At 37.3% G+C, this 25,114-nt stretch overlaps 1 protein-coding gene across 3 annotated transcripts in view; it reads right to left on the bottom strand.

Annotated features, from left to right (window-relative positions):
* myripb (myosin VIIA and Rab interacting protein b) overlaps nt 1–25,114 on the bottom strand; it is an 87,328-nt gene that overhangs the window by 60,623 nt on the left and 1,591 nt on the right. For all 3 annotated transcript variants that reach the window (XM_079447700.1, XM_079447698.1, XM_079447699.1), the window contains exon 2: nt 20,666–20,860. In XM_079447700.1, the coding sequence (XP_079303826.1) occupies nt 20,666–20,775 (110 nt within the window). In that variant the 5' untranslated portion in view covers nt 20,776–20,860. The remainder of the gene's footprint in view (nt 1–20,665; nt 20,861–25,114) is intronic.

The following is a 25,114-nucleotide window of genomic DNA, read 5'->3' as shown; positions in this document are numbered from 1 at the left end:
TCTTCGGATCAGACTATTGCTTTAGAAGCAAGGTGAGCATTGAGTATGATTGGTGAGGGAAATATGTGTGTGATGGCGTGTCTTTGTCATCATAATCTAATGTTTACTGATTACAGTAATGCATCTATAATCTGGTTGCATGATGGGATTTAAAGTTCATTTACTCATTCTGTCTTTCACTGGTAAAACACGTCCATTTAGCGCTTTTTACTGTAAATATCTGTGATTCGATTACTGACTTTGTGATGGGCAGGCTTAAAACCCCAGGCTTTTATTGCATTAGCTGGACAGATCAGAAATCATGTTTTCACGTGACCTTTATGAAAAATGGACAAACCCACTCAAGCACGCACACACAGTTCAGCATGTCCCATAATGCTCTGCTATGCCTCTGCCAAAAGCTGGGGATGAAAATCTGTGTTTAGCATTTATGGGGAGGTAAAAGATCAGAGAAGGTCTCTCAGCTTCCTCCAGACCGCAAAACCAGCACTAACAAAAGCCTCAGTAATTATTAAAACTCACAGTATAATGAACTCTGTCTGATTTAATGTAAGAGTCACTTACGAAGAGATGGACTCTACAGACCATAAAAAAGTATTAAAGTATGAATCATTATTCATCTTAAATATAGCGATTTTGCAAGCCCGGATAAAATTTTATAGATTTTTTGTATTTGCACCAACTCACACATGGTGCACGATTCATCTTCACAGGAACATTTGAGGGCAAAAATAAAACGGTTAAAGATGCACTATAGTCTGTATTTGTGCATGTGTGTGTATGTGTGCGTGTGTGTGAGTGTCTGTGTGTGCCTAGGTCTTAGGTTAAATTTTAAAGCCTAACAATACAATCATGTCTAAAGGTAAAAACACAAATTTTCTCAAACACTGCCATGAATTTATGTTCATTTCATAAAAAGAAATCCAGAAAGGATCATTTAAATGAATATGTGCTTAATCGATAAAAATAAAAGCGTGAGGCAAACACAAGGCTTCACTTTCGGATGCGAAATATATTTCTAATGGTTATAGTTTTTGCTTTTAGTATTTAGTTTTTCTTTTATGTTACAATTACTTTTATGCTTTCACTGTTTCTGTTAAATGTCAGCAATACTAGTCTATCTAATATAATTTGACCATCACTAATTGGCCAACTGACCTCTTACAGACAAATATGATCCACAGAACATATAAACAGCAGTTGATGCAGACAGTCTCCAGGGCTCTGCGGTCAAACCCCTTTAAAACAGAGGATACATTACAGTACAAAGATGAGCAGAAGACCTTGAGTGAAGATAAAGAACACGAGAAAGACGTATTAGATGGTCTATCGGTTCAATCTGGTTTAAGGGCTGGTCCTTTAATGTGGAAACGAATCAGTTGCAGTGTCCATTTACGACCCCATCAGTATTGAATTTATAAATGCCCTCTTACTCGCCCCAGGGCCTGCATTACACTTACAAGAAAAGCCAGAGAGCACATTAACAATTGAACACAATCAAATGCAGAAACGCACACACACAAACACAGACACATTTATCTCAGGAAACACATGCTGAGAGTGCCGAGTGCAAGTCAGGCTCCCCATGACTCTGAGCTTATTATTGGAGAGCTCTGTAAGTCTCTACAGTATCTCTCTCTCTCTCTCGCTCGCCTTCTCTCTCCATCACCCTGATTTTCTTGCCAATCCAGACTCAATATAAATTCAAACAGGCACATAATAATTCTTCTGCAGGGGAAACACACATGCTTGCGTGTGATGACACACACACACAGCTCCCTCATCAGCAAATTGTGTGCAGAGCTCTGCGGGTAACAGACTGAAGAAGATTACTTTATCCCAGCGAGGACATTAGCACCCTGAGCCAAGACACACTTCAACTTGTGTAGCTTCTCATGACTCGAATAAGTCCTTGATTTACACTCTTTTAAAACTTGGCCCAAGTGTTTACTGAAAACTTCAAATAGAAGAAAGAAAGAAAGAAAGAAAGAAAGAAAGAAAGTACACTGGCGCATTGCTGCACTTCATTACGTCATAATAACGAGATCATATGTCATTAAAACAAAATATTATGGCATAAAAGCAAGATATTATGTTGTTGAAACTGACATATCTCGTTATTGTGATATAATATTTAGTTTCAACAACATATTATCTTGCTATTATGACATAGTATTTTGTTTTAACGACATATCTCGCCACTATAACATATCTCTTTATAATGATATAATATTGATAGTAACGAGATATGTGGTTAAACAAAAAATTATGTCATATAAAAAGGATAATATGTTGTTGAAACTAAATATTATATCATAATAAGGAGATAATATGTCATAGTAACAAGATATTTCGTTATTATGACATAATATTTTGATTTAACAACATATGTCAATCATCGCTAACTAAAGGTACTAAAGTGAATGATGGTACTACCAGTGGCAGCTGGTGCACAATTTATTTGAGGGGGCGCCACAAACCATTTGACATGTGATGTAAACGTATCATCACTGCTTAGCTAAAAAAGCATGTTATGGTGTTACCAGTAATAAGGTGCCTGTCCCAATGAAAAATATTGCAGTATACCTTATTATGTATTATAGTAAACTTTAGTTAAAATTCGTTTTTTGAACCGTACCATTGAAAATATTTTAAGGTATAATATAGTATTTTCTATAGTTTATCAATACATTATTGTAGTGTATGGAGTGTTCAGGATACTTTGGGTTCGTTTTCCATCTCTTCTCTAACAAATTACGAGAGAAACTTTTCAGTTAACTTTAGTTCAGTAAAGAATAATAACGGTCCATCGGGTGTCTTTTATTTGTGTTAAGCTATACAAGCACAACAAGTATAGTTAGTACTACTGAAAACGTTTATAAAATCTATATATAGCTATAAAATATAAACCACCTTACAATTTGCTAAAGTTTACTAGTGTAAATACCCAAAAGTGTACTACAGTATTACAGAGAGTAAGGACAGGGATTACAGCATCCAATGCAAATAGCTACACTGATTATAGTGGGTTCTTTGCTTTTGTCGCAATGCTCGAGTGCAGTGTTAGGGCGAGTAAAGTTCATCCTTTATCATTGTTGTGGTGAATTTGTTAATCTCGTTCATGCGGTCTACTTCAAAAACATGTTTTTAAGCTTCATAATGTTCTGTACCGGGGTTCTAGGTGAATAAAGGATTCTCTATGAAACAGTTCAAACATGTAAAACTACATTTTTATACGCTATCAGCAAAAGTAGGAGGGTCTAGGGTGCACGGAGTTGCGACCTGGTGACGTTCTGACACGAGCCAATTAGAGAACAGTCTCAGGTCACAGAAATAAACCATATCAAATAAAAATGTATACAGTATAAACAATACTTTTAATGAATGCTAACAAAACTACCAGGTGAATATAGTGTGAATAAATCAGTTTATTTCAAAATTATTTTGCAATTTATGATATACGTTAAACTTATGTTTAACAGTCTTCTTCCCTGTCAAGTTTTCATTACAAAACGTTTGACTGCTATTAGATTATTAATTATAATATTAATCCTATGATTTACCTTTAACTATGTTTATTTTCTTTTTATTTAGCCTAGTTTGTGTGTTTTGTTCATAGTCAATATGTTTCATGTTCAGCAGCTTTGAAACAATGAAAATTGAAAAGCGCTACATAAATAAATTTGACTTGACACCATGTTAATTTTACTGTGTATACACATTGGCACCTGTAATAACAAATTAATACCGTTTCATATACCAAAGTATCTCATTGGTTCCTATGTGTTTCAACCATGTTTAATTTGATATTAATAATGGTAATAGTAATATTCTTACTATTAATTATCCACACGACTTTCATTTTGCTTCAGAAAACAATTATAGTATTAACCAACTGTAGTCTTTTGGATTACTTGTTAATGTATATGAGTCACATAAAGTAAAAGTGATTAATATCAAATTCTTTTTTTGTGTTAAAAAAACAATACTTTATACATATCTGGGATGAGTGCGAGTAAATTATGAGAGAATTTTCATATTTGGGTGAACTATCCCTTTACATTTACATTCATGCATTTTCCACACGCTTTCATCCAAAGTGACTTGCAGTGCTTTATACTATACACTTTTTCAGGTGAGGAGGTTACATGTGTGAGAGATTATAGCAAACACTGTAAACTGTAGATATTTTGTACTTACTAAATATGTATTTGCTGTAAACTGCACACTGCATGTGAAAAATGTATATTTCTGAAGGTGTTTATGTGGCAGAAATGCAGGAGGAGATCCACTCATCTGATTATCTGCACAGCAGCACCACCTGCAGGCCATTTCACACACATTAAAAACACCAAATACAGTGCTTGGCATTTAAAGGACTGGTGAACTTCTTATCATAAAATTATTCATAGTGCTGGGAAAAGTGTCTTTATTAATATTACAGATAGAAACAAACCCTAATCCGAAATAGCTCATCTTGCAAAGGTTCTGCAATAGGCAATACCAACTATTTCCCATTTCTATTACAGTGCCAGCAAAGCATAACCTTACAGAATAATAAATTAATCCATCTACAGAATTATTATTACCCATCACCCCTGATGATTCGAACTGTAATGGATTTACATTCGCTCCTCTGCACCTATCCCTCAAAAGAGTAAAGAAAAAAACGTGTCTTTGTCAGTTTGTTGGACACATGCAAACATTGAGTCCTGTTTGAAACTTGTAACATAGACTTTGAGCAACTCTCAATAAAAGCTGCACGACTTCCCGAAACGGATCAAAGGCATATTGCACATCTTTTGACAAAATTGCAAGTGTGATTTGAACTGCAACATGAAAATCTTTTTTATTTTATATAACTGTCATGTTGCTCAAGGCTAAAGGGACAAAGCCAGAAATTACACTGAAACGGCGCTTTGTTGAATAGGCATCAAGCGATGGCTTTTATCTCCAAATTAGGTCATGTTTTCCTATGCTCAGCAACAGAACACAGTTTGTCTTTATCTTTCAGTTAACATTAAGTCAACAAAGATGTTTTTTTTTTACTTCAAGATGAAGGTACACTGTCCCGATACTGAAATGTGAAATCCACTTTCATTTCGGGCTTGACCTTGCTCTACTGGCTGAGCAACAGAGACACTAGTAGTTTGATTTATTCAGTCATCTCCTTATAGGTTTATTGAACCATTGAACAGATTAAATGGTTAAGTGTTTGCACATCAGATGAGTGTCTTAAAAGTGACATTTCAATTCCCATTTATTGAAACCTTTAAACCTTTACCCTTCTAACCCAATGCACTATCGATATTCTCCAAGATTTAAGATCTGTGAATAAAAGACCGAGATGTAGAGAATTTGGCTGCTGTCTTTCTGAAACCTTGTATCTCTATATTTTGTAGACACAAATCATAATTATTAGTCACCTTTTATGTTTGTCACTGGGTTTTGCAAATATCAAACCAATAACAAGTATTGAAAAAAGTGCTTTTAAACTTGGACAACATAGTATATAATCATTTACCTGTAGCATCTAATCTGAGGTTTTAAAGGTTGAGTTTAAAAAAGACTGAAGGTCAGACACACAAAAACCTCCTAGAATGCTAAACTTGCCACCCTAGAGAGAAATAATCAATACCTTTAAATGTTTACTAGTATCTAGCTTTTTATAAAGTCTGCATGCACACATAAACTCCCAGACAGATTTATTTAGACAGAGAGTGTTTTCTCTCAGGCCACATTCATCTGCGCTTTCAATATCAGCCCGTTTCATTGGCTTCTGTTGTTCTTCTTTTTGTCACATCAGTCTAAATGAGATCAATGCGGCTCCTCACTTTCTTTACCGCGTCAACCCCAGAGCCAAAGATCCAATTTAAACTGTTGCCATAGAAATACAAGGTGTTGCTTCTTTGTTACTGGAACGTCACCTTCAGTGATCTGCAGTCAGCCAACCAGAATACAGTAAGAATATAAAAAACGTATACCACAAATCCAAACAAATCCCTAATTTAAAATGTAAATGATATTTCCAAATAGATGCTCATATGTCTCTTTTAACAGCCCCCCCCCCCATCCCCCCCATTCTTTATTCAGCACTTCCTAAAGGCGTCCCTCATGCTTTGTGTAATTCTCTAATCTTCCTTTTTACTTTTTCATACTCTTCTCTGCACTTATATTGTCTGTTCAGATGTTGATGCACAGAACGCATATTGCTGGATCTCACCAAGACAGACAGACAGAAATACCTGCGGGGCAAGCCGACAAATGCATTGCGTTAAACAGGACAGAGAGACCCTTTATCCTGCTGTTCACTGCCTAGGATCTCCACAACAAAATGATAGAACATTCAGAATGAAGGCACGTCACACATTTGACTCAAGAAAGAATTAGGACAGCAAACTGACAGACAGTCAGACCGACGTGAGGAATATTTCTGATGCGTGAAAACTGTCATATGACAAAAGTGCACACTGAGGGTTTTTTCCCTGTCCTGTACAGTCGCTGCTTGTCAGACAGTACAATGGGACCTCAATGATCTTGGATGAAAGTCAAGATAGGACGTGTGACATCAATGGTCTTTTTCAGAACTGGCGATAAACATCTAGCTACTCATGGTTGACAGCACTGACACTTTATCACTGGCCCGCATCTGTTCTGACATCCTTATTTACGCACAAAAAGAAAGGATACCCAAGCGAAACCCTATTGTTAAGAATATTTTGCTTGGAAAAAATCACCAAGCTGTAATGTAAAAGAAATAAAAATATGACAGAGCATGGGTGATGAAAGTATACGGAGCAATAGAGATTCACGGGTGAAAAGTTCATAAAAAAAGAGCATTTGGCATTTCATTTTGAGAAGATATTTTTGCAAATATGTTAGCTAGCTGTGGAAAATGAGCAGAGGGAACTGGGGCTGGGAGATATCAAGGTGATGTTTTTGTGAATGATCCCATCCCGCTCTAGAGTTATCACACCTATGCAGAACTGGAAAAGAGCTTCAAATCCATTTAGCAAAATCTAGCTTGAGTCATAATGCTCTGTAATGATCCGTTTTCACTTATTATAGAGCAGGTGGTGTGGCTCCCACTCTGAACTCTTTTCTCACAGCAGTGCATTTCATTACGATATGAAAAAAAGAGCTACATTACTAATAAAAAGAAGCAGTATAAAAGTACCACCGTGCAGGCAGCGGCACGGCAAGGCAAGGCAGCGGCAAGGCATCCGCAACAACATGAGCAAGTCAAACAAAACATTTCCGCACAGGACAGCAGACACAATATATGGGAGACTAACAAAGGATAAATAACAAGGGACGGGTGTTGGAAATGAAACACTGTAGAGAAGGTAACGAGAGAGGCGGGGGAAAAAGACGAGACGGGAGAGAACGCATGTTATGTCGTGACAGACAAAAATATGTTTCTCTCCACCCAAAACACGAGGCTCTGTCATGATCCTGCCACTAGACCAAGAAAGACATGACGGACGAGGCAGAATCATGGCACAAAGTGTTACTCAAACAACAGTCTCCTACTGATTGTTCTAGACTTTAAATGAATCCTGCATACACTGCGAGCATTGCGCATAGTACAATATATCAAAATCTGAAGTATTCCCAGAGCATTAGGATGAACTACCATTACCCATAATGCATTGTGCTTGTGATTTTGCCACTTATTGAGTTAACTTCACCAGTTGTTCGATGTTAATAGATTTGGTTCCCAAATGAGATAATTCAAATTGCTTTTATTTGCAAAAATCATGTTTTTATTATGTTAACACAGTGTTTTGTTGTGTTAAGTTAGCTGTATTTTTTTGAGTTATTATGACTCAAAACAAAACTGCGGTTTGATTGATATTAATTGGACTGCAAAATAAAAAACAGGATTTTTGAAAATGTTTAAAAACGGAGTTCTCATTTTGGAACCAAACTCTTTATGTATAGTTTACTTAAAACATGAATTACTTAAAGCTGCAATACCTAACTGTATAAATACTGTATTTACATGTGTCAAAACAACATTTGTCAAGGCTAATATCGTTTATTAATTTTCTTTAGCCCGTTGTAGCGGTGGAGTCTCTCCCGATTCACATGTCCATAAAGCACGCACAGGGATGCAGTCATAACAAAAGGGGCTGTTTATTGATCACAATCTGCGGTTTACTTTCAAACAAAAACATTAAATTAATCTTTCAAGAAACAAAAAACATTGCTGTGAGCAGCGATACCATATCATGCGATTGAAGAAAACTGTTGCTCTCCACACTCTAACCTGTCTACCAAACAATCAAATCCACGTTTAAGACCTGCACATCCGCGCCATAATGACGTGTCAAGGGGGAGGAGCAAATAAATTCACGTGAACAGGTTAGTCCAAATATTAAACATAAAAGAAAATATAAATCAAGTGAATTAAACAAAACTATATTTTAGTAGTGTGTAAAATTCTAAATATGGCTCCTACATCATTAGACTAATATTTCCTAATAACATTTCTAAATAATAAATCCTTATAATGTTCTTTCAGTTGTGAATTGTGATATGGCAAAGAGACCGTTTGAAAAACTGATATTATGTTTATTTGATTATTTCGACCAGAAAAGAGCGATCACATTTTCCTTGAACTGCTCGGATAAAAAGAGTCTGATCGTACTACACAGTCAACACTAGTGATTGCACTAGTTCATAAAGATAAAACCAGACGGTGACATTTAAAGAGAGCCGCATATTAGATGTCAGCTCATCTGATAAGACCTTGTTAAATCCTTGTATTTATTTTTATTAGGCTACCTTTGATCTTTTCCGATGTTATTCATCAAAACCCATCTCTCAAAACAGTTATTAATCGAATTAAACAGTGTTAAAGAACATGATGCACACAGAACAGCTACAGACCTTGATGAAAGATTTGAGAAAAGCATAATACAACTGCTTATGTTTTCTCACAGGCAGCAAGCCAGGTTATCTAACGCCAGCATTTATAACTAACTGCCATGACGACTAATAAATGATGAATTTTAAGAATTGTTTAGTTGTAGTAACATTTACCAAACACTCAATCTGACAGTTAAACACAAGTCTCAGCTTATTTATCTTATTTGTTACTCTTAAGTAAGCCATGTAAAAGTAAGGGTTGCCATACTCTCATCAGACTTGTTTCTTTCCATTTTAAGGCATACAGAGGTATAACACGCAGGAGTTTTGTTATTTATAGAGATTTAATCAGGCTAAATATATATTACCTTTTATAGCGCAAAACTATAACAGATGCTTTTTCATAATATTCAGTCATATTGTACATTTATAGTGGTAATTGTGTATGGATAAATATAAATCCTGAAGAGAGCGAGAGAGCGAGAGAGCGAGAGAGCGAGAGAGCGAGAGAGCGAGAGAGCGAGAGAGCGAGAGAGCGAGAGAGAGAGCGAGAGAGCGAGAGAGCGAGAGAGCGAGAGAGAGAGCGAGAGAGCGAGAGAGCGAGAGAGCGAGAGAGCGAGAGAGAGAGCGAGAGAGCGAGAGAGCGAGAGAGCGAGAGAGCGAGAGAGAGAGCGAGAGAGCGAGCGCGAGAGAGAGAGAGAGAGAGAGAGAGAGAGAGAGAGAGAGCGAGAGAGAGAGAGAGCGAGAGAGAGCGAGAGAGAGAGAGCGAGAGAGAGCGAGAGAGAGCGAGAGAGAGAGAGCGAGAGAGAGAGAGAGAGAGAGAGCGAGAGAGAGAGAGAGAGAGAGAGAGAGAGAGCGAGAGACTACTTTAGTTGCTGCCCTATCACTATAAAAAACAATTGGCCATTTTATGGCCCTAAATGCTTCATCCAAGAGAAACACACCGGGCCTAAAGATTACAGAACCTTCCGATCGACACAGTTTGCTCAGGGGTACAGGACTTTAACTCCTCTCTCTTTAACTTCCTCTTTACTTTAGGAACAGGCCTGAACTTCCCTTAAAGCTGTCTAGAAGGTTGACTCAAGTATTACATTTCAAAGTTACTTGCTGTGTGTGTTTAGAATGTCAGCTCTTTTAAGTTGAGGGGTCAGCTACATGCCACTATATCCTGTGTGCTCTGGCCTCATTTTTTATGGTTTAGTTTAATTATTTAAAAGGGGTCATATTGTACATCATTTATCATTTTTCCTGAGGTCCAAGAATTAATTTGTTTCAGTACAATCCTAATGATGATCATCAATATAGACAATACAACACAAAATAATATGCACAATAGATAGACTTCAAAAAGCTGCAGAAACTCAGAAGAAAATTGTAACGACGATCCTTCAAAGGAAGGAAGGAGGCGGGAACCGGCGAACGTAAAACAAGCTTTAATTAAATAAACAAACAATAAATTGAACATAAAATACAAACGTGATAAAACACAATAAAAAATCAAGGCCTGCTCCTCTCTCGCACTTCCCTGTTGTCGCTCCTCTCTTATGCTTCTGGAGCTCCTCCGTGAGGGATGCGAGACCGGTGCACTCACAGCTGACGCTCATTGTCACTCACATGACCGTCCTCGCGCTTTTCCCTCACGGCTCTCGTACCGCCCTGCTCGCCACAAAAATGATCTTTGAGCTAAATTTCATTAAATGGCTTTTTATACTGGGAGGTTGGATTTCTTATTATGCAACAACAACTGTATGTTTGTGTAAGTCTGAATTTCATAATTTCTTCATAAATAAAAACTAAGCATTTCTTAAATCCATTGTATAACCTTTAATATTTGATGTTTTTCCAAAACCCTTTTGTTTTGGCTGCAGGGATTAGCGAGAAAGGCCCTGAGGAGAGGAAACAGTAGAAAGGAGGAGCAGAACACACAATGATGGTGAAGTTCACTCAGAGAAACAGACGTATTCATTCCAACCCATTTCCCATGATCACTCAGTGAAATCAGCCAAGAGCGAGACATGACGCTGCATATTAGCCTGCACTATATCATTCACACTCTCTCTCAATTTCAATCTTAAGGTACTCTATTGGCATGATTGCGTGTTCTCACAATATTCCCAAAGCATTGAACAGATAACAAAAGATATACAGTAAGTACAAACATTAGAGTATAATTAAAATAAGGTGCAGAGTAAGGCTTAAATATAGAAATATAGTGGCGCGGTGGTTTGGTAGAAATTCGATCAGACTTTTCTCTCTCTCTCTCTCCCAAGCAAAATTGGCCAATTATACAAGCAGAAGAACGAAAATAGAGCAAAATGTGGGTTGTAAATGTTGTAAACTTCTTTTCTAATCTTGTAAAATCAATTGGTTGATTTTCATTATTATAAGTCTATTGATGATTTTGTTACATTTGTACATATTTGGTGTTACAATGAATCGACAATGAATGTGCTCGGTTTATGGGGGTGAATGAATCTTTACGAATATAATTGTTTGTGTGTTTTTTTTTCTTTTCTTTTCTTTTTGTCTTTTATTGTATTTTTCGGAGTGTATTCTGCTTGTGTGGCTTTCTTCTCCATTTTATTTATCGGATGTACAGTATCTCATGTCAGATGAAAGATATGATATTCTCATGACAAGAACAATATGAGAAAAATGTAATGCCCAAGCAAATAATTAAAGTATATACAGACCAAATGTTTATATAATCATCTTACAAAATACTACAATACATTAGCAATTCTGAAGCCCCTACCCCCGCCCCTAAACCCAGCAGATACTGGCATGAAAGCAAACATGCAACTAAAACATAAATAAGATTGTACAAATTCATACTTATTAGCCACCTTGTAAAATCGTTCAATTCCCTGTGGGCTTTGACATTAGAATGAAATAAAAATAAACGACAAAACTCTGCAATAAGGCTTCTTGAATGTCAAGTAGTTTGAACCCCAGGCAGTTAAATATTCAGGAGTTGCTAATGTCCACTGATCTTTTCTGAGGGAATGAGGACGCTTTGATGGACTCTCACATGCGTCTAACTGAATTGTATTTTAGCGCTGCCGCTCTGATTAAAAGGACTGATTGGATTGGATAAGTATATGCATAGCATGTGTGATTGTGTGTGTGTTCAGTTTATTGCACGTTTTTATAAAAGAGGAAAACACCACTGACGGACAGATCTGTGTGGCACATCAAAGTCTGCCAGGAAAGCTTTCCTAAAGTTTGAAAACTTTATTCTGTAATCATGTATAATCTCACGCTGGGGATGGCGGGATACCACGCAGCATCACTTCATATATTTCATTACATTAATCGGACTCCTATTCAGAGACCATTTGAGTACAGAACAAGAGAGAATACAAGAAGAGACCGATGCAGAGATGCCTACTGCTGTCAGAACTTTATAGCATCCGTTGTCGGTGAAGTTTGTTGGAAAGGTTTGTCCAAAGGTTGTCTAATAAGGGTTGGGTGTGCCACTGAGACATGCTGGGTGGGGTTGGTGGATGGTATGAAAATATGATGCAGGGATGTTGTGTTTCAATACAGTTGTCTCGTTTCAAACCCCTTCAGAAAGAGATAAAATAAATCATGGCACTTTTAACTGTGCAGGAAAGGCAACTGTATAACAGCTTTGCGCTCTAAAACAAAGCGACATTTTCTGCTTAGAGGTCAGGTGGTTTGGATTCAGGTCTAGAACCTACTTTTAGGAAACAAAGCTAACGGCTGACCCGAAAAGGAAACAAAAACTTTTTGTCTTGTGACTGACTTTTTTGTCTGACTGTGGAATGAAAAGCCCTACGCAGAGCATGCCAGCACATAAAACATTCACTTTTATCATCACAAACTCAATCTACAATCATACTATAACAGATGTTTGACAGTTGAAGCATGTTAAGTTCATTTTTGGTTGCTAGGTCGATGGCCTCAATAAAACAAATGAACCCAGCTAGGCAAGAAGTTTAAAATGGGGTTAGATTATACTTGTGAACTTCAGTAGTTATACTGAACCCCAGGCTGGCCAGGGTCTAATATTTTATGTATTCTTTCAAATACATGCACCAGGGCGACAGTAAGTGAGTGACTACAGATTTCATGGTCAATGCTATCTGGGAAACTAGGCGTTTACAACACAGTATGCGGTAGAGATTATCCAACAAGTATGAAGGTTAAGTGCTCGGTGTGATTAATGTAATTCCCCTTCACATGTTAGTGGGGTCCTTATTATACAACAGCCTAAAATGGGAAGGAAAATTTGCCCAAAACGAAAAGCTTTTTTACACAAATAAGTTGTTACGCCTAATGTGCTGCTTATGCAGTTCGAAGATTAAGTTTCGATAAACCCGTTCCTTCCATGAGCCCGCTGTGCTGCGATATATCAGCCACCCCGGTCTGTTGTGATGGGTCTTTTGGTTTAGACTGCAGAAACCCACCACTACATTTCAGCTCCAGAGGCTTATCAGTAGGGCTGTTTTGTACGAAATTTTTGGAATGGATTCAGATTCCAATTCCTGGTTTTGGTATTAAAACAATGGATTGCTAGAATCTTAAAGTCCCTGTGAAATGGAAGTTGTATTGGTTTCTACTTCCGTATTTTGACACATTTCAAAGGAGAAATTAATGGGCGTGGCTTGCGTTTTCCAGCTGTTGCATTGATTTTTTAATTAAACTGGCAGTAGACTGACAGTTGAAGGGCAGGAGTTAACGGATGCTCTGGCCAAGCCATCATCGTCATTTGAGATGGATAGCCATTTCGGAGCGGAAGATAATGGGGTTACATGAATTTCTAAATGAAAATGAGCCACATTGATAAGCTATTTAAAATAAAACTGCAATATTTCATGAAAAAATAAGAATCGACATTTTTACTTTCAATGGGAACACAAAAAATTATGTAAATCCCACTAGTTGTTTTTTTCAGTGATACTTGTGCATATTCTGTAAGTGTTAAAGACAGACAGATCTGTAGAGATCAAGGAGCTCCATTTCTTTTTACTGTCTAAATAGACTTATATACTTTTTTTCTGAAGTTTGTAATGTTTTTGACAAGAAACTAATGTGATGATTTGACCAATGAAATCAGCTAAGGGGCGGGGCTTGTGCTTATGAAGGCTCCTAAAGAGGAGTCGAGGAAAGTTGGAATCGATTGATCTTTGGAATCGATTCCCAGCCCTACTCATTAGTAATTTACACAAATAAGATGTTTAATACACAGAGATACTGCAAGCAAGGGCACAAAAATGGTATCGATTTGTGGTTTAAAGATAATGACACTTATGTAAGTGAGTAGGCCCACAGCTTAACAGTAAACGCAGCACAGTAAAACATCGTTAATGTGTTAGCCGAGTGCATTTCACATTACAGTTTGTCAATAAAACTATTTTCACATCCTTTATTAGCCTATCCTTTATCCAAGTAACGACAACAGACACTCTTGACTCAACACATCTTGACACTTATGCCAGCTAACTGTACCCACAGTGAAACAACAAACACCAAAAATGTTATATGCGTTAGCCGAATGCTAACATGACAGACTGATGAAACATTACAGCTTAAACGAAATCTATCCACACCCTTTATCATGAATCCAAAAAATAAAAACGACAAACACTCTTCATTAATCCAAGAAACCATCTCTTTAAACAATGCCAGCACATTAATCTCATTGGGGCAAGGCGGTATGATGGAATATGCTGTTTCTTTTGGAATAAAATGCTCAACCGTAAGAGATTGTTCTATTCCGTGTAACTTATTCTGTTGAATGTATATAAGTAGGCGTGGTTAACTCGGCGCTCTGCAAGTTGGGAGTTATGATCAAAAAACTTTGAATTAACATAAAGTAACAAATCAAATATCATTTTGACCTTCTTTCAGTCCGGCGCTTTCTCTCTCTCACACTTGCTTTTATTGTATATAAAAACGTATTTCAGAAGTCAGATCGCTTTGTAAAGCTGTTAATAGTTTTAATAAAGTTTAGCTTTAGGAGAGCCAAAGCGAGAGTGAAGAGCGATGAAGACAGAGTATAGATAGACAACATGTAGAACAATGAAGTATTGTCTATCTTCCTACTTTATATATACAGTATATATCCACAAGATAAATATAAACTGATTATCAGAACTTAATTTGATACCTTTAGTATATTTTTTTAACTTGACTACATTTGAACTGAAAAAAATTAAATCAATCTCAGAAAAATTGGGTTTATAAGATATATAATTATAATGGGAGACTGTTACCATGAAATGTATTGTTACAGTGAAAAAATGACTCATTTCGTGAAATAGATTTTTTTTTTAGATATTTGGTTATTCCGCCCACCCTTAATTCTCATAAAACGAGAAAATAGGTTTAAGGTATCAACATCTTGTTTACGAGTTTATGCGAAATATGAGAAATAATAAAGTCCATAAATCATTTCATTAATTGGCTTGCAAATTCTGGAGCTGCTCTTCAAATAATTTATTTCTGCAAACTTTTGATTCCGTGAACGTTTTGCACGACAATAAAGTGTATATTTGTACGCTAAACCCAAACAACCATCTAAACCTAAATAGAAGCAAGTGTGGCCGAAAACTAAAGCTTTTGTTGGCAGTTTTCTGGACAAACACAGACAAGTCAACAGAAAAAATAGGAAATCGGGTTCTTAAAGGAAATGACCCTCAACATTTGTTTACCAACAGCACTACGGGTGAGCATGAGTGAATTTAAATATAACAGTGCCTATTTCTTCATGAAATATACAGTAAATAGTTCATAAATGTGGGCCATTCCCTTTTTAAAAATCATTTGCCCTTAAAATCTGAAAATGCACTTCCTGTAAAGACTATCCATCTTAGATGTCGTATGTTAGACTGCTTTGCCAGAGCATCCGTTAACTCCACACCATCAACTGTGAGTATGCAGCCAGTTCCATATCAAAATGAAACGTCTGTTTTAATACATCCAATTAAATCGTATAGAAAGACAAAAGCCACGTCCACTCAGAAATGCATCGACATACAGAAGTAAAAACGATCAAAACTTCCGGTTCACAGGGACTTTAAGTGCCTCTGTGATCATGCCTCTAGTAAGTACAAAAGTTCACATTGCTTTTTTCTAATATTTGTTGATATACCTTGAAATGGAAAGCCTGAAGTGCTTCTCCTTTTTGTGTGTTTGAATAATTAGACTCACATTGTTGACCGTAATCCTATGTGCATCCTGTGTAAATGCATTCAGCTGGGGCACCGATGCACATCCAGTTCTATTAGTCAAGACATACGATATTTAAGAAACAACCCACTCCAGTCACTGAAAATATCCTTGCATCATAAGAAATGCATATGGAGAGAACAATAATCTGAGGCATAATGAAGAACAAATTATCCATGTGACATTGAGGCTTTTATTTTTAATCATAGGTTTCTAAATCGTCAAGGTGATGTACATCATTTGTATGGACCCCATTAAAGTAAGTTGCCTTGAAAATAACTGGTATTCTCCTCAGGCAAAGAAATTCCCTTGATCATTTTTCTTTAACAAATAGCAATTATCCATACTGTAAGTACTAGAACATCTGCCACATCTGTCGGTTACGTGGTTGTAGCTTTGCTTATTTGCCAGCAATGTTATACTTTGTAGGTTATGTATGCTACATGCCATTATTTTTTAGTGGTACAAAAAGCTTATAAATACTAATCTTTAAGGAAAACAAGGAGGTATATTTAATATTGATATTAGTTTTTTATCTCATAGTATTGAAACATACACAATAAAAAGAAAAAAATTTATACACTTTTCAATGCTGTGACATTCATATTTGACATATTTCTATTTATTTTCCCTTGTAGATAGGAGGAAAAGCTAATATTTTGTCTTTTTTGCCCCCACAGCTGTTCTGAGTCACTGTTAGCACTTGGAAACCAGTTAAAGACTCATCTGAGACTACTAAAATCAGTGAATGAAACATTTGTGAACTGCATTATAACTCTACTGGGCTTCCTTGGGAACTTCATAAGACAACTGCATGCATGTTCAAGAATCCCAAAGGAGTCATAAGCCACTCATACATGCTACATGCAGCAAATAAATATGAGATGGTATAATTATTTGGAATTATGGGAACTTCTAGGTAGTTCGACACTAGTCCACATCTGTTTTGTAAACGCAAAGGTTAAATGCGTGTTCTGAAGTTCTCAAATGCTTACAGAGAGGGAGCCAAAGAATTGGTGCAATGTAACCGCAAGAAGGCCTGTGCCTAAACCTAGGCAGCAATTTAGATTCACATCCATGATCCAAAGGGCGATGTTTTTTCAAGGTTTGTGTTGTAAACTTACATAATGTCATGAACTGCAGTATTTGATTCCCTCATTAAAACTGTTACCCAACAGGACAACAATCAGCTTTTTGACTGTTGTTTTGGTTTATTCTTACGTCTGTTCAACAAACAGTGCCAATGCTCTACACCCAGACTTGTTAACTGGATCATGTGTCTGTCCCTGCTGAGCTGGGCTTTGGTAACAAAACTAATCCAAAACAATATGACCGACACAGCAGAACGGAAGCCAGGGCGGCAGGGTTCAGGGCAACATTGAATTTTACTGCTATGGGGGCAGAAACTGAGACATACTGTAGATGGTTGAGGCTACGACTCAAGTCTCATCTTTGGTGCCAATGTAAAGAGAGGAGGAGCTGAGAATATAATTCATCATACATGTAGAGGGCATCTATGATGGCATAAATTGTTGCCCGTGTAAGCAGGAACTGCTCACAAAGTTTTGGAACAAAGCATGAGTTTTATGATGCATCTTTTCCTCCGTGTATGACTCATCTAAACAGGTCTCTGAACTACTTTTACACCTTTAATGAGTCCCGCTTTTGGCTTACAATGGCTTCAGTCCATTCAGTCTGTGTGTGTATGTGTATCCTTATGCTTTTCAAAGAGGCCATCTGGTGTTTGAGCAACAGTCTAACGCATTTCAGGGTAACAGAGAGTTAAGGCACTCTGCCAGGTGCCTGATTGCTTATTCAGTCATGTAGGCCAAGTCGTGACCTCTCAAGGACATTCGTTCTGAACAGAGCTCTCAGCTGAATATGAGATCTGCATATCTTTTGCAAAAATAGAATGAGCAACCGTGGATTATTTTCAATCACAGGATTAAAGTCCTTGCATATGACTAAACCATGGGCAAGCTGAATTTTCAGCCTTATTTATTTTTTCGTAAAACCACATGTCCTTAAAGTCAACAAGAAATCAAAATGGATGAGTATTACTTATTTATGCAATATTGCAATATTGTTCCTTCACAATCTTTAATCAAAATCAGAATCCCCCAAAGAACATCTCTTCTCTGCACAATGCATATAGGCCTAATATACATCCATAAAAGTAAGAATCCAGCCCCGCCCTACACTTTTGTCATTTAAGAAGCAATTACACTATTACATACACTCACCTAAAGGATTATTAGGAACACCATACTAATACTGTGTTTGACCCCCTTTCGCTTTCAGAACTGCTTTAATTCTACGTGGCATTGATTCAACAAGGTGGTGAAAGCATTCTTTAGAAAGGTTGGCCAATATTGATAGGATAGCATCTTGCAGTTGATGGAGAGTTGTGGGATGCACATCCAGAACACGAAGCTCCCGTTCCACCACATCCCAAAGATGCTCTATTGGATTGAGATCTGGTGACTGTGGGGGGCATTTTAGTACAGTGAATTCATTGTCATGTTCAATTGTAGTGGAGATGAGTGGTACCAGGTTGGGTCTTCTGCTGTTGTAGCCCATCCGCCTCTAGGTTGTGCAGTAACTGAACAGATTGTGAAATACTCAGACCGGCCCGTCTGGCACAAACAGCCACGCCACGCCACGCTCAAAATTGCTTGAATGACCTTTCTTTCCCATTCTGACATTCACTTTGGAGTTCAGGAAATAGTCTTGACCAGGACCACAGCCCTAAATGCATTGAAGCAGCTGCCATGTGATTGGTTGATTAGATAATTGCATTAATGAGAAACTAAACAGGTGTTACTAATAATCCTTTAGGTGAGTGTATATGTCATGATTTGGAAAAAACACAATTGCAACTTTAGTTTCACGCCAAAAAAGTGAAAAATGTAGTGACTGAAAGAGCACAACTATTTCTGGGAATATTAAAAGGATCTAGTTAGTCTATTCAGCCTATTAAACATGTTGTATAAAATCAAGGGACCAAATATGTATATTGGAAAAAGGGCTGATAGATGATTAATTGCAATTAATCACATCCAGAATAAAAGTTTGTGTATACATAACATATGTCTGTGTACTGTTTTACTTTTGTATTCATAAACACATCAATTTTATTAAAGAAATATAAAAATGTATAAATGTTTATATATATTATTTAAATTTAAATCACATGTATATGTTTAAACATCAGACCTCAGAGAACTTCATTACAATAGGTTTTAGAGCTTTTGAGCAATAGCGATCATTAGGGTGACAAAAATACAAGTCTGGCTCGCATCATTTACTATTCCCACTTTAAAAGAAAAGATTCTCTCCCAATACTGCATCTAAATGAATATAAAGTTGAAACAAGGCCAAGAACAATATTTAAAATGCTGCTTAAGTAGTACTTTGCACAAAAAAAAGTCTGCTGTCAGTTTAGTCAAAACCAATTTAAAAGCCACATTGAAAATGTCTCTGAGTGCTCAAATGACAGATTGTAGCTTTCCATGCCAGACAGCTCACCCAGCCCTGTTGAGAAATACACTGGACATGGAGATGTATTATCTTTATAGTCACTGAGAATGAGGCCCTTCATGGCCCATTGACACAGAGCCGATTCATCAAACAGAAGCCAAAAGATCATGACTAAGGTAAGTGCAGTCTGACAACATTCAAAATCACAATGCTGAGCAATCTCCTGACCCATAACCTCTGGCCTTTAACCATCTACTTCTGCAACCCTCACCAACAAGCTCTGACTGCAGCAGAGCATCATGGGAAATCTCCCAACAAGCTAGCTGCCAAACTGAAGTGCTGACAAATGCATTGTTTTTAACACTCTGTTCTTAGACAGATGGATATGCAAAACAGCATTTTTACCGTAAGAATAAACTGCATTCCGTATGCTTGTTGTAGCCAGGAAATGCAGCGGAAACCATTACACGGTTTCAGAACAAAAATATCATAGATCAACTTGACAGCCCTGTGATTAGTTAGTCTCTCCGGAGTGCACTACAAATGCTGAATGCATCTCAAATTTGAGGGGGAAAAGAAAAATTGTTGACCAGTGAAGCAATAGCGACCAGTGAATCGATAACCAAGAGGAAAAGCCAAACCGAAAGTTTTTCCTTCTGACATTGAAGGGTCCGATTCACCCAAAAATCTATTTTGTCATCATCTACTCACCCACATTTGCGGCTAAAAATATGAATTTGCGAGTGATATTTTTTCAGAGATCGCCACTGCGACCATGCAAATTTACTCGTCTAAATAAAAGTTAAAACATTTGGTGTACAGAATGCCAATGGGAGAGAGAGAGGACGCTGCTATATTACCCTTAAAAAAATAATTTGGCGCCTGTGTTTTTCCTCTATAGGAGCCAATGGCTCTTTGTCTGGCGCCCTGACTTTGTGAATAGAGTACAATAGCTTTGTGTGAGAAACTATGATTGTATTTTAACGCTCCACCTTTCCCCAAGCCATGAAGAATGTTTTTTGATGTCAGATAAAAAGATCTTTAAATAAAAAATAGTGGGAATGGTGACACCTTTACGCCCAGACTAACAAATAAAGTCATACAAAACCCTTACCCGAGTCTCTCCTCTTCCTTTTTGCGGAGTTTCATGTCTCTCTGAACGACTTGAAGCACGTGCTCAGCTTCATCATTGCTCAGACCCGACAGATCCAGCTTACGCCCCATCGCTGCTTCGGAGTCGAGAGTCAAAGGTCAAGATGCTGGGGTAAAGGAACGTCGTATTTTGTTTCAAGCAGAAGCTTGGAGGTCACTAGGAATAGAAGAGAAACAGTCCTTGTGAAAATACATTTAAAAAAATGAAATATATCATTTCAGAGAAATAAATACTGGAAATTTTGAAAGGGTATTATTCACACATGCGCCACATTAAAATAATACATTAGGCAGACACTTATAAACTCAAATAAATGGACCCTACAAAGTATATGATCGCCCCGAAATGCTCTCCCAACTATCATTCTCATGCATAAAGACAATAATATACAGTGAGGAAAATACTAACAGTGATATTATAAAAGCGACACAAATAATCACGCTTTTGTTGTTAACATCGTAATGCATTGCATTCAGCGCCACCATAAAAGTAAACAAAATAATACGTGTAATTCTTTTCAGCAATTTATGTGGATAGATGAAAATTGTTGCAGTACATGTGGGCACATACAAGTGGTCTTCATTATACAGTATTTTTCACTCTCACCGTCACCCCACAAACAGCCAGCCACACACACTTTCATGTGGTTTACAAAGCTGTGTACAACCATGTCAGTAAGATTAGACACCTTGAACAGATTTGTGGCCTTGTCTTTCCACTGACAGTTATTGTGTTAACACAAAGCTATGCAAAACCACAACGTGGCGACAAAAACATATCCACTGACCGAGCAAGGAAATGACAGGTTACTGTACCTAAATAGACTTAAAGTACAGTACATGCACAAACATAAAACCATTAAAACACATACAGGTAAAATGAAAAGGTTATCTTTAACAAGCAAACAAAAGCTGTCTGAGATAAGACTGATAGAGACAACCTGTGCTGCATTGTCTATCGTCCCCCCCCTCTCTCTCTCTCTCTCTCTCTCTCTCTCACACACACTCTCATTATTGACTTGGAGCAGATCAGAATTTCAACAGGGGCCGAATTAAAGGCGAAGACGGTTTGGGAAACAAGAAATAAGTAGTTGAGAGAAATATGCACTATAACGAACCACAGACTGAATCATCAGGGATTTTTATAGGACAGCCAAACATAGTATCTCATTTTTATTCTGCGTGCTGATGTGTTATGAAGCTGGGGTACACACTAATGGGGATACTGTCGGTGTGTATGTGTGCTAAAGCAGGAAGCAGGAGAAAACTGTGAGACAGAGATGGTATTACAGTGAAGGACAAGAGACAGAGAGAGAGAGAGAGAGAGAGAGAGAGAGAGAGAGACTGTGAGAGAGAGAGAGAGAGAGAGAGAGAGAGAGAGAGAGAGAGAGAGAGAGACAGTATGACGTTAAATGCAGCCGCTGGGTGATGACTCAGTCAGCTGTGCCCTTTAAGCTCTACCAATCACATTACACTCCACCTGTTTACAATCCTCTGTCTCTCTATCCCATTCACACACACAAACTAACAGGAATGACACCAACTAACTGTTCTCTGCCCAGCATTTCAGGAATTAAGAAGTCTTCAAAACACCATGATCACACATCATCTCCATATTCACAGATGGAAGCACCATTTTGTTTAGGATTTGTCTGGTACGAAAGGAGGAAGATGATCTTGCATACATTTAGAAAACAAATTCATACAGGAAAATACTGTAATAATACATTTCCATACATTGGAACTATGCAGGGGCGGCGCTAGGGGTGGGCTAAGGGGTCTGAAGCCCCGAAAGTTTTCAGTAATGCCCCGAATGTTTTATTACCATGCCGTGTACGAATCACTTAGGGGCCATTTATCTACCCATGGGCAAATGTGAGTGGGTCCTTCTCCGTAAAAAGAAAGGGTAAAGCAACGCTACTTTCCCAGTAGCTTCGTGAGTGAGATGTGTGACAAGAAGTACTGACCCTACATATGACTGCAAGATAGAATCCACCTATTGCCGAACTACATTCACATCATATATAAGATCATAAAGGCATTTATTTTCAACACAATGAAGAACAATTGTGGCTAACAGGTGTTTGATAATAAAGTGTATGGTGAGGCCTTTGTTGTCCCAATTAGATGTCATCTATTTAATAATTTAATACATATAATCATTTACACTATATATTATTATGCATTATACAATAATAATAATAATGTAAAACATTACTTTGTTTACCTTGCTGTGTCAAAACAGAATGAAGTTGAATTGATATGGACTCTGAATGAGCTTGTCAATATTAATCTAATTGAGGTGGCCAAACAAATGAAGGAAGGTGGGATGGACAGAAGCCGAGGTTAAGGTCCACTTTAACTTGTAAAGAGCCAGCGCGATGCAAGTAGCTACATGTTTTTTTTAACTGTTTTATCATAGAAATGTTACGGACGTTCAAATGTGTTCGCGTGTTAAAATGAGTGTAAAATGCTGGCTGCATCGCTTTATCCCCTCTTTCTGGCGGTTGTGAGTTTGCGCTCCTTTGGGGTCTGCCATTACTATTTGAGCGTGATTGAGGCGCATCAACATTTAAATAACAAACCTGAGTAAACAACGATGTCCAGTAATGCGCAATGTGGTCGCGAACAGACGGAGGTGGCCAGTTAAAAGCTTTTGCATTTGAGCCCGTACGTGACTTGCTACGCCACTGTATCTGAACACATTTGTGGAGGTCTCTGGGCTAAGCCCCAGATATCCACTCCTCTAAGAACCGCCCTTGGAACTATGTGCTATTAACTATTATATATATATATTTATATTTATATTTATATTTATATTTATATATATATATATATATATATATTAACAGATAATAAAGTATATAGATAATATAACATATCTTTTTTGCATAAGGGTAGGCAAACCTTTGGGTAAACACCTGGAGGTGCCATTATTTTGGCTAAGAATCACTTACTTACAAGGAAGAAACCCTAAATGTGTTTATTTGTGTGAAACTTAAAGGAATAGTTATTTTCTCTCTACAGAAAATTCTGTTATTGTTTACTCACCCTCTTGTCATTTCAAAACTGTTTTTTTTTTTTAGCAGGATAGTTTGAAAAATGTTGGTAACAGAAAACCATTTGTCCCCATTGACATTTGGCATTGTTTTTGTGTACATACAATAGAAGACCAACGGTTTTTGGTTTCCAACATTCTTCAGATCTTCTTTTGTGTTTTGCAGAAAAATAAAATCACACAGGTTTAAAATGAAAAAAAAGGTAAGTAAATGATGACAGAATTTTCCTTTTGAATGTGAAATATTCCTTAAAGGGGCTTGTCTGATATGATATACTTCTAGATTTTTCTTTGTCCATTGAACTGTTGTATAAAAGCAACAGTCCACTCATTATCCGGTCATTATTGAGGCACAGGTATCAGTGCGCTACACGGTAACTCATGGGTCACAGCACCAAATCACACACAGTGCATTCATATGTCAAAAAAGAGCACATAATTCATCATCTGTTCATAAAAACATCACATTCTAATTTGATCTGTGGTTTAGGGCTGCACTTTTTATAACAGCACACTTCTTAACAAGCCACATGATTTAAGGTCGTGTTGGATGAGTTACACACCCAACAGTCAGGGTCAAGTCTTCTGAAAAACTGCCCGAGTGAGAAAGCTCCAAAAATCAATGTTTAGATTATTATTCCAAATAATCTGATTATTTAAATCAAAGTAAATTATAATGCATGGTTTGTTTTTTTATAAATTACTATGTAGCTACCATCAAAAGGAGTCATTTTTAGCTCACTAATGCTAATTTCAACGCGAACAGGTATAAATTCCCCCAGCGATGCCAGATAAGGAACATCCTGTTTGAAGTAATTGCTTTTCTCTCTGTGTCATTTGGGTCATTTGTCTGTGTTGAATAATGGTACCGGAGAGGGGAGGAAAACTCTTTCTCTTTTAGACTCAAACGTAACTACCTCAATCCGTCAGGCTGGCCTCCATTTCAGCTCAACATGCTGCACGGTTTCATTCATGTATCATTATTTAAAGCTCCTCATAATATCCTGAATGCAATTTTTCACTACACAAAAGAGTTGTAGTGGAGAATTCCAGCTGCCAATGCATATGGAAGCCACAGTATTGTACCACTATAAATGGTAGTATTACCTAAATAATGGCAGGTTTTTAAGTTACCAACTATTAATCCGGTCTACCATTGGTGGGACAAACAGGTACACACAAACAAAACTCACACAACTGACTTCATTGATGCTGCTTTTTGTGGCTCTTGTTGAACTTTTAGGGATGTTCTTTAACAAATGACTAACCAAACTTTTTGAAGTATTTTACTTTACATTTGCAACCTCCCAGTAAGACCAAGACCACCAAAGCATCTGTTAAATAACATATAAT

This window comes from Barbatula barbatula (assembly GCF_947034865.1).
Source record: "Barbatula barbatula genome assembly, chromosome: 23".
Classification (NCBI taxonomy): domain Eukaryota; kingdom Metazoa; phylum Chordata; class Actinopteri; order Cypriniformes; family Nemacheilidae; genus Barbatula; species Barbatula barbatula.
The sequence above is the reverse complement of the archived record's forward strand: the minus strand, read 5'-3'. Positions and strand labels throughout refer to the sequence as shown.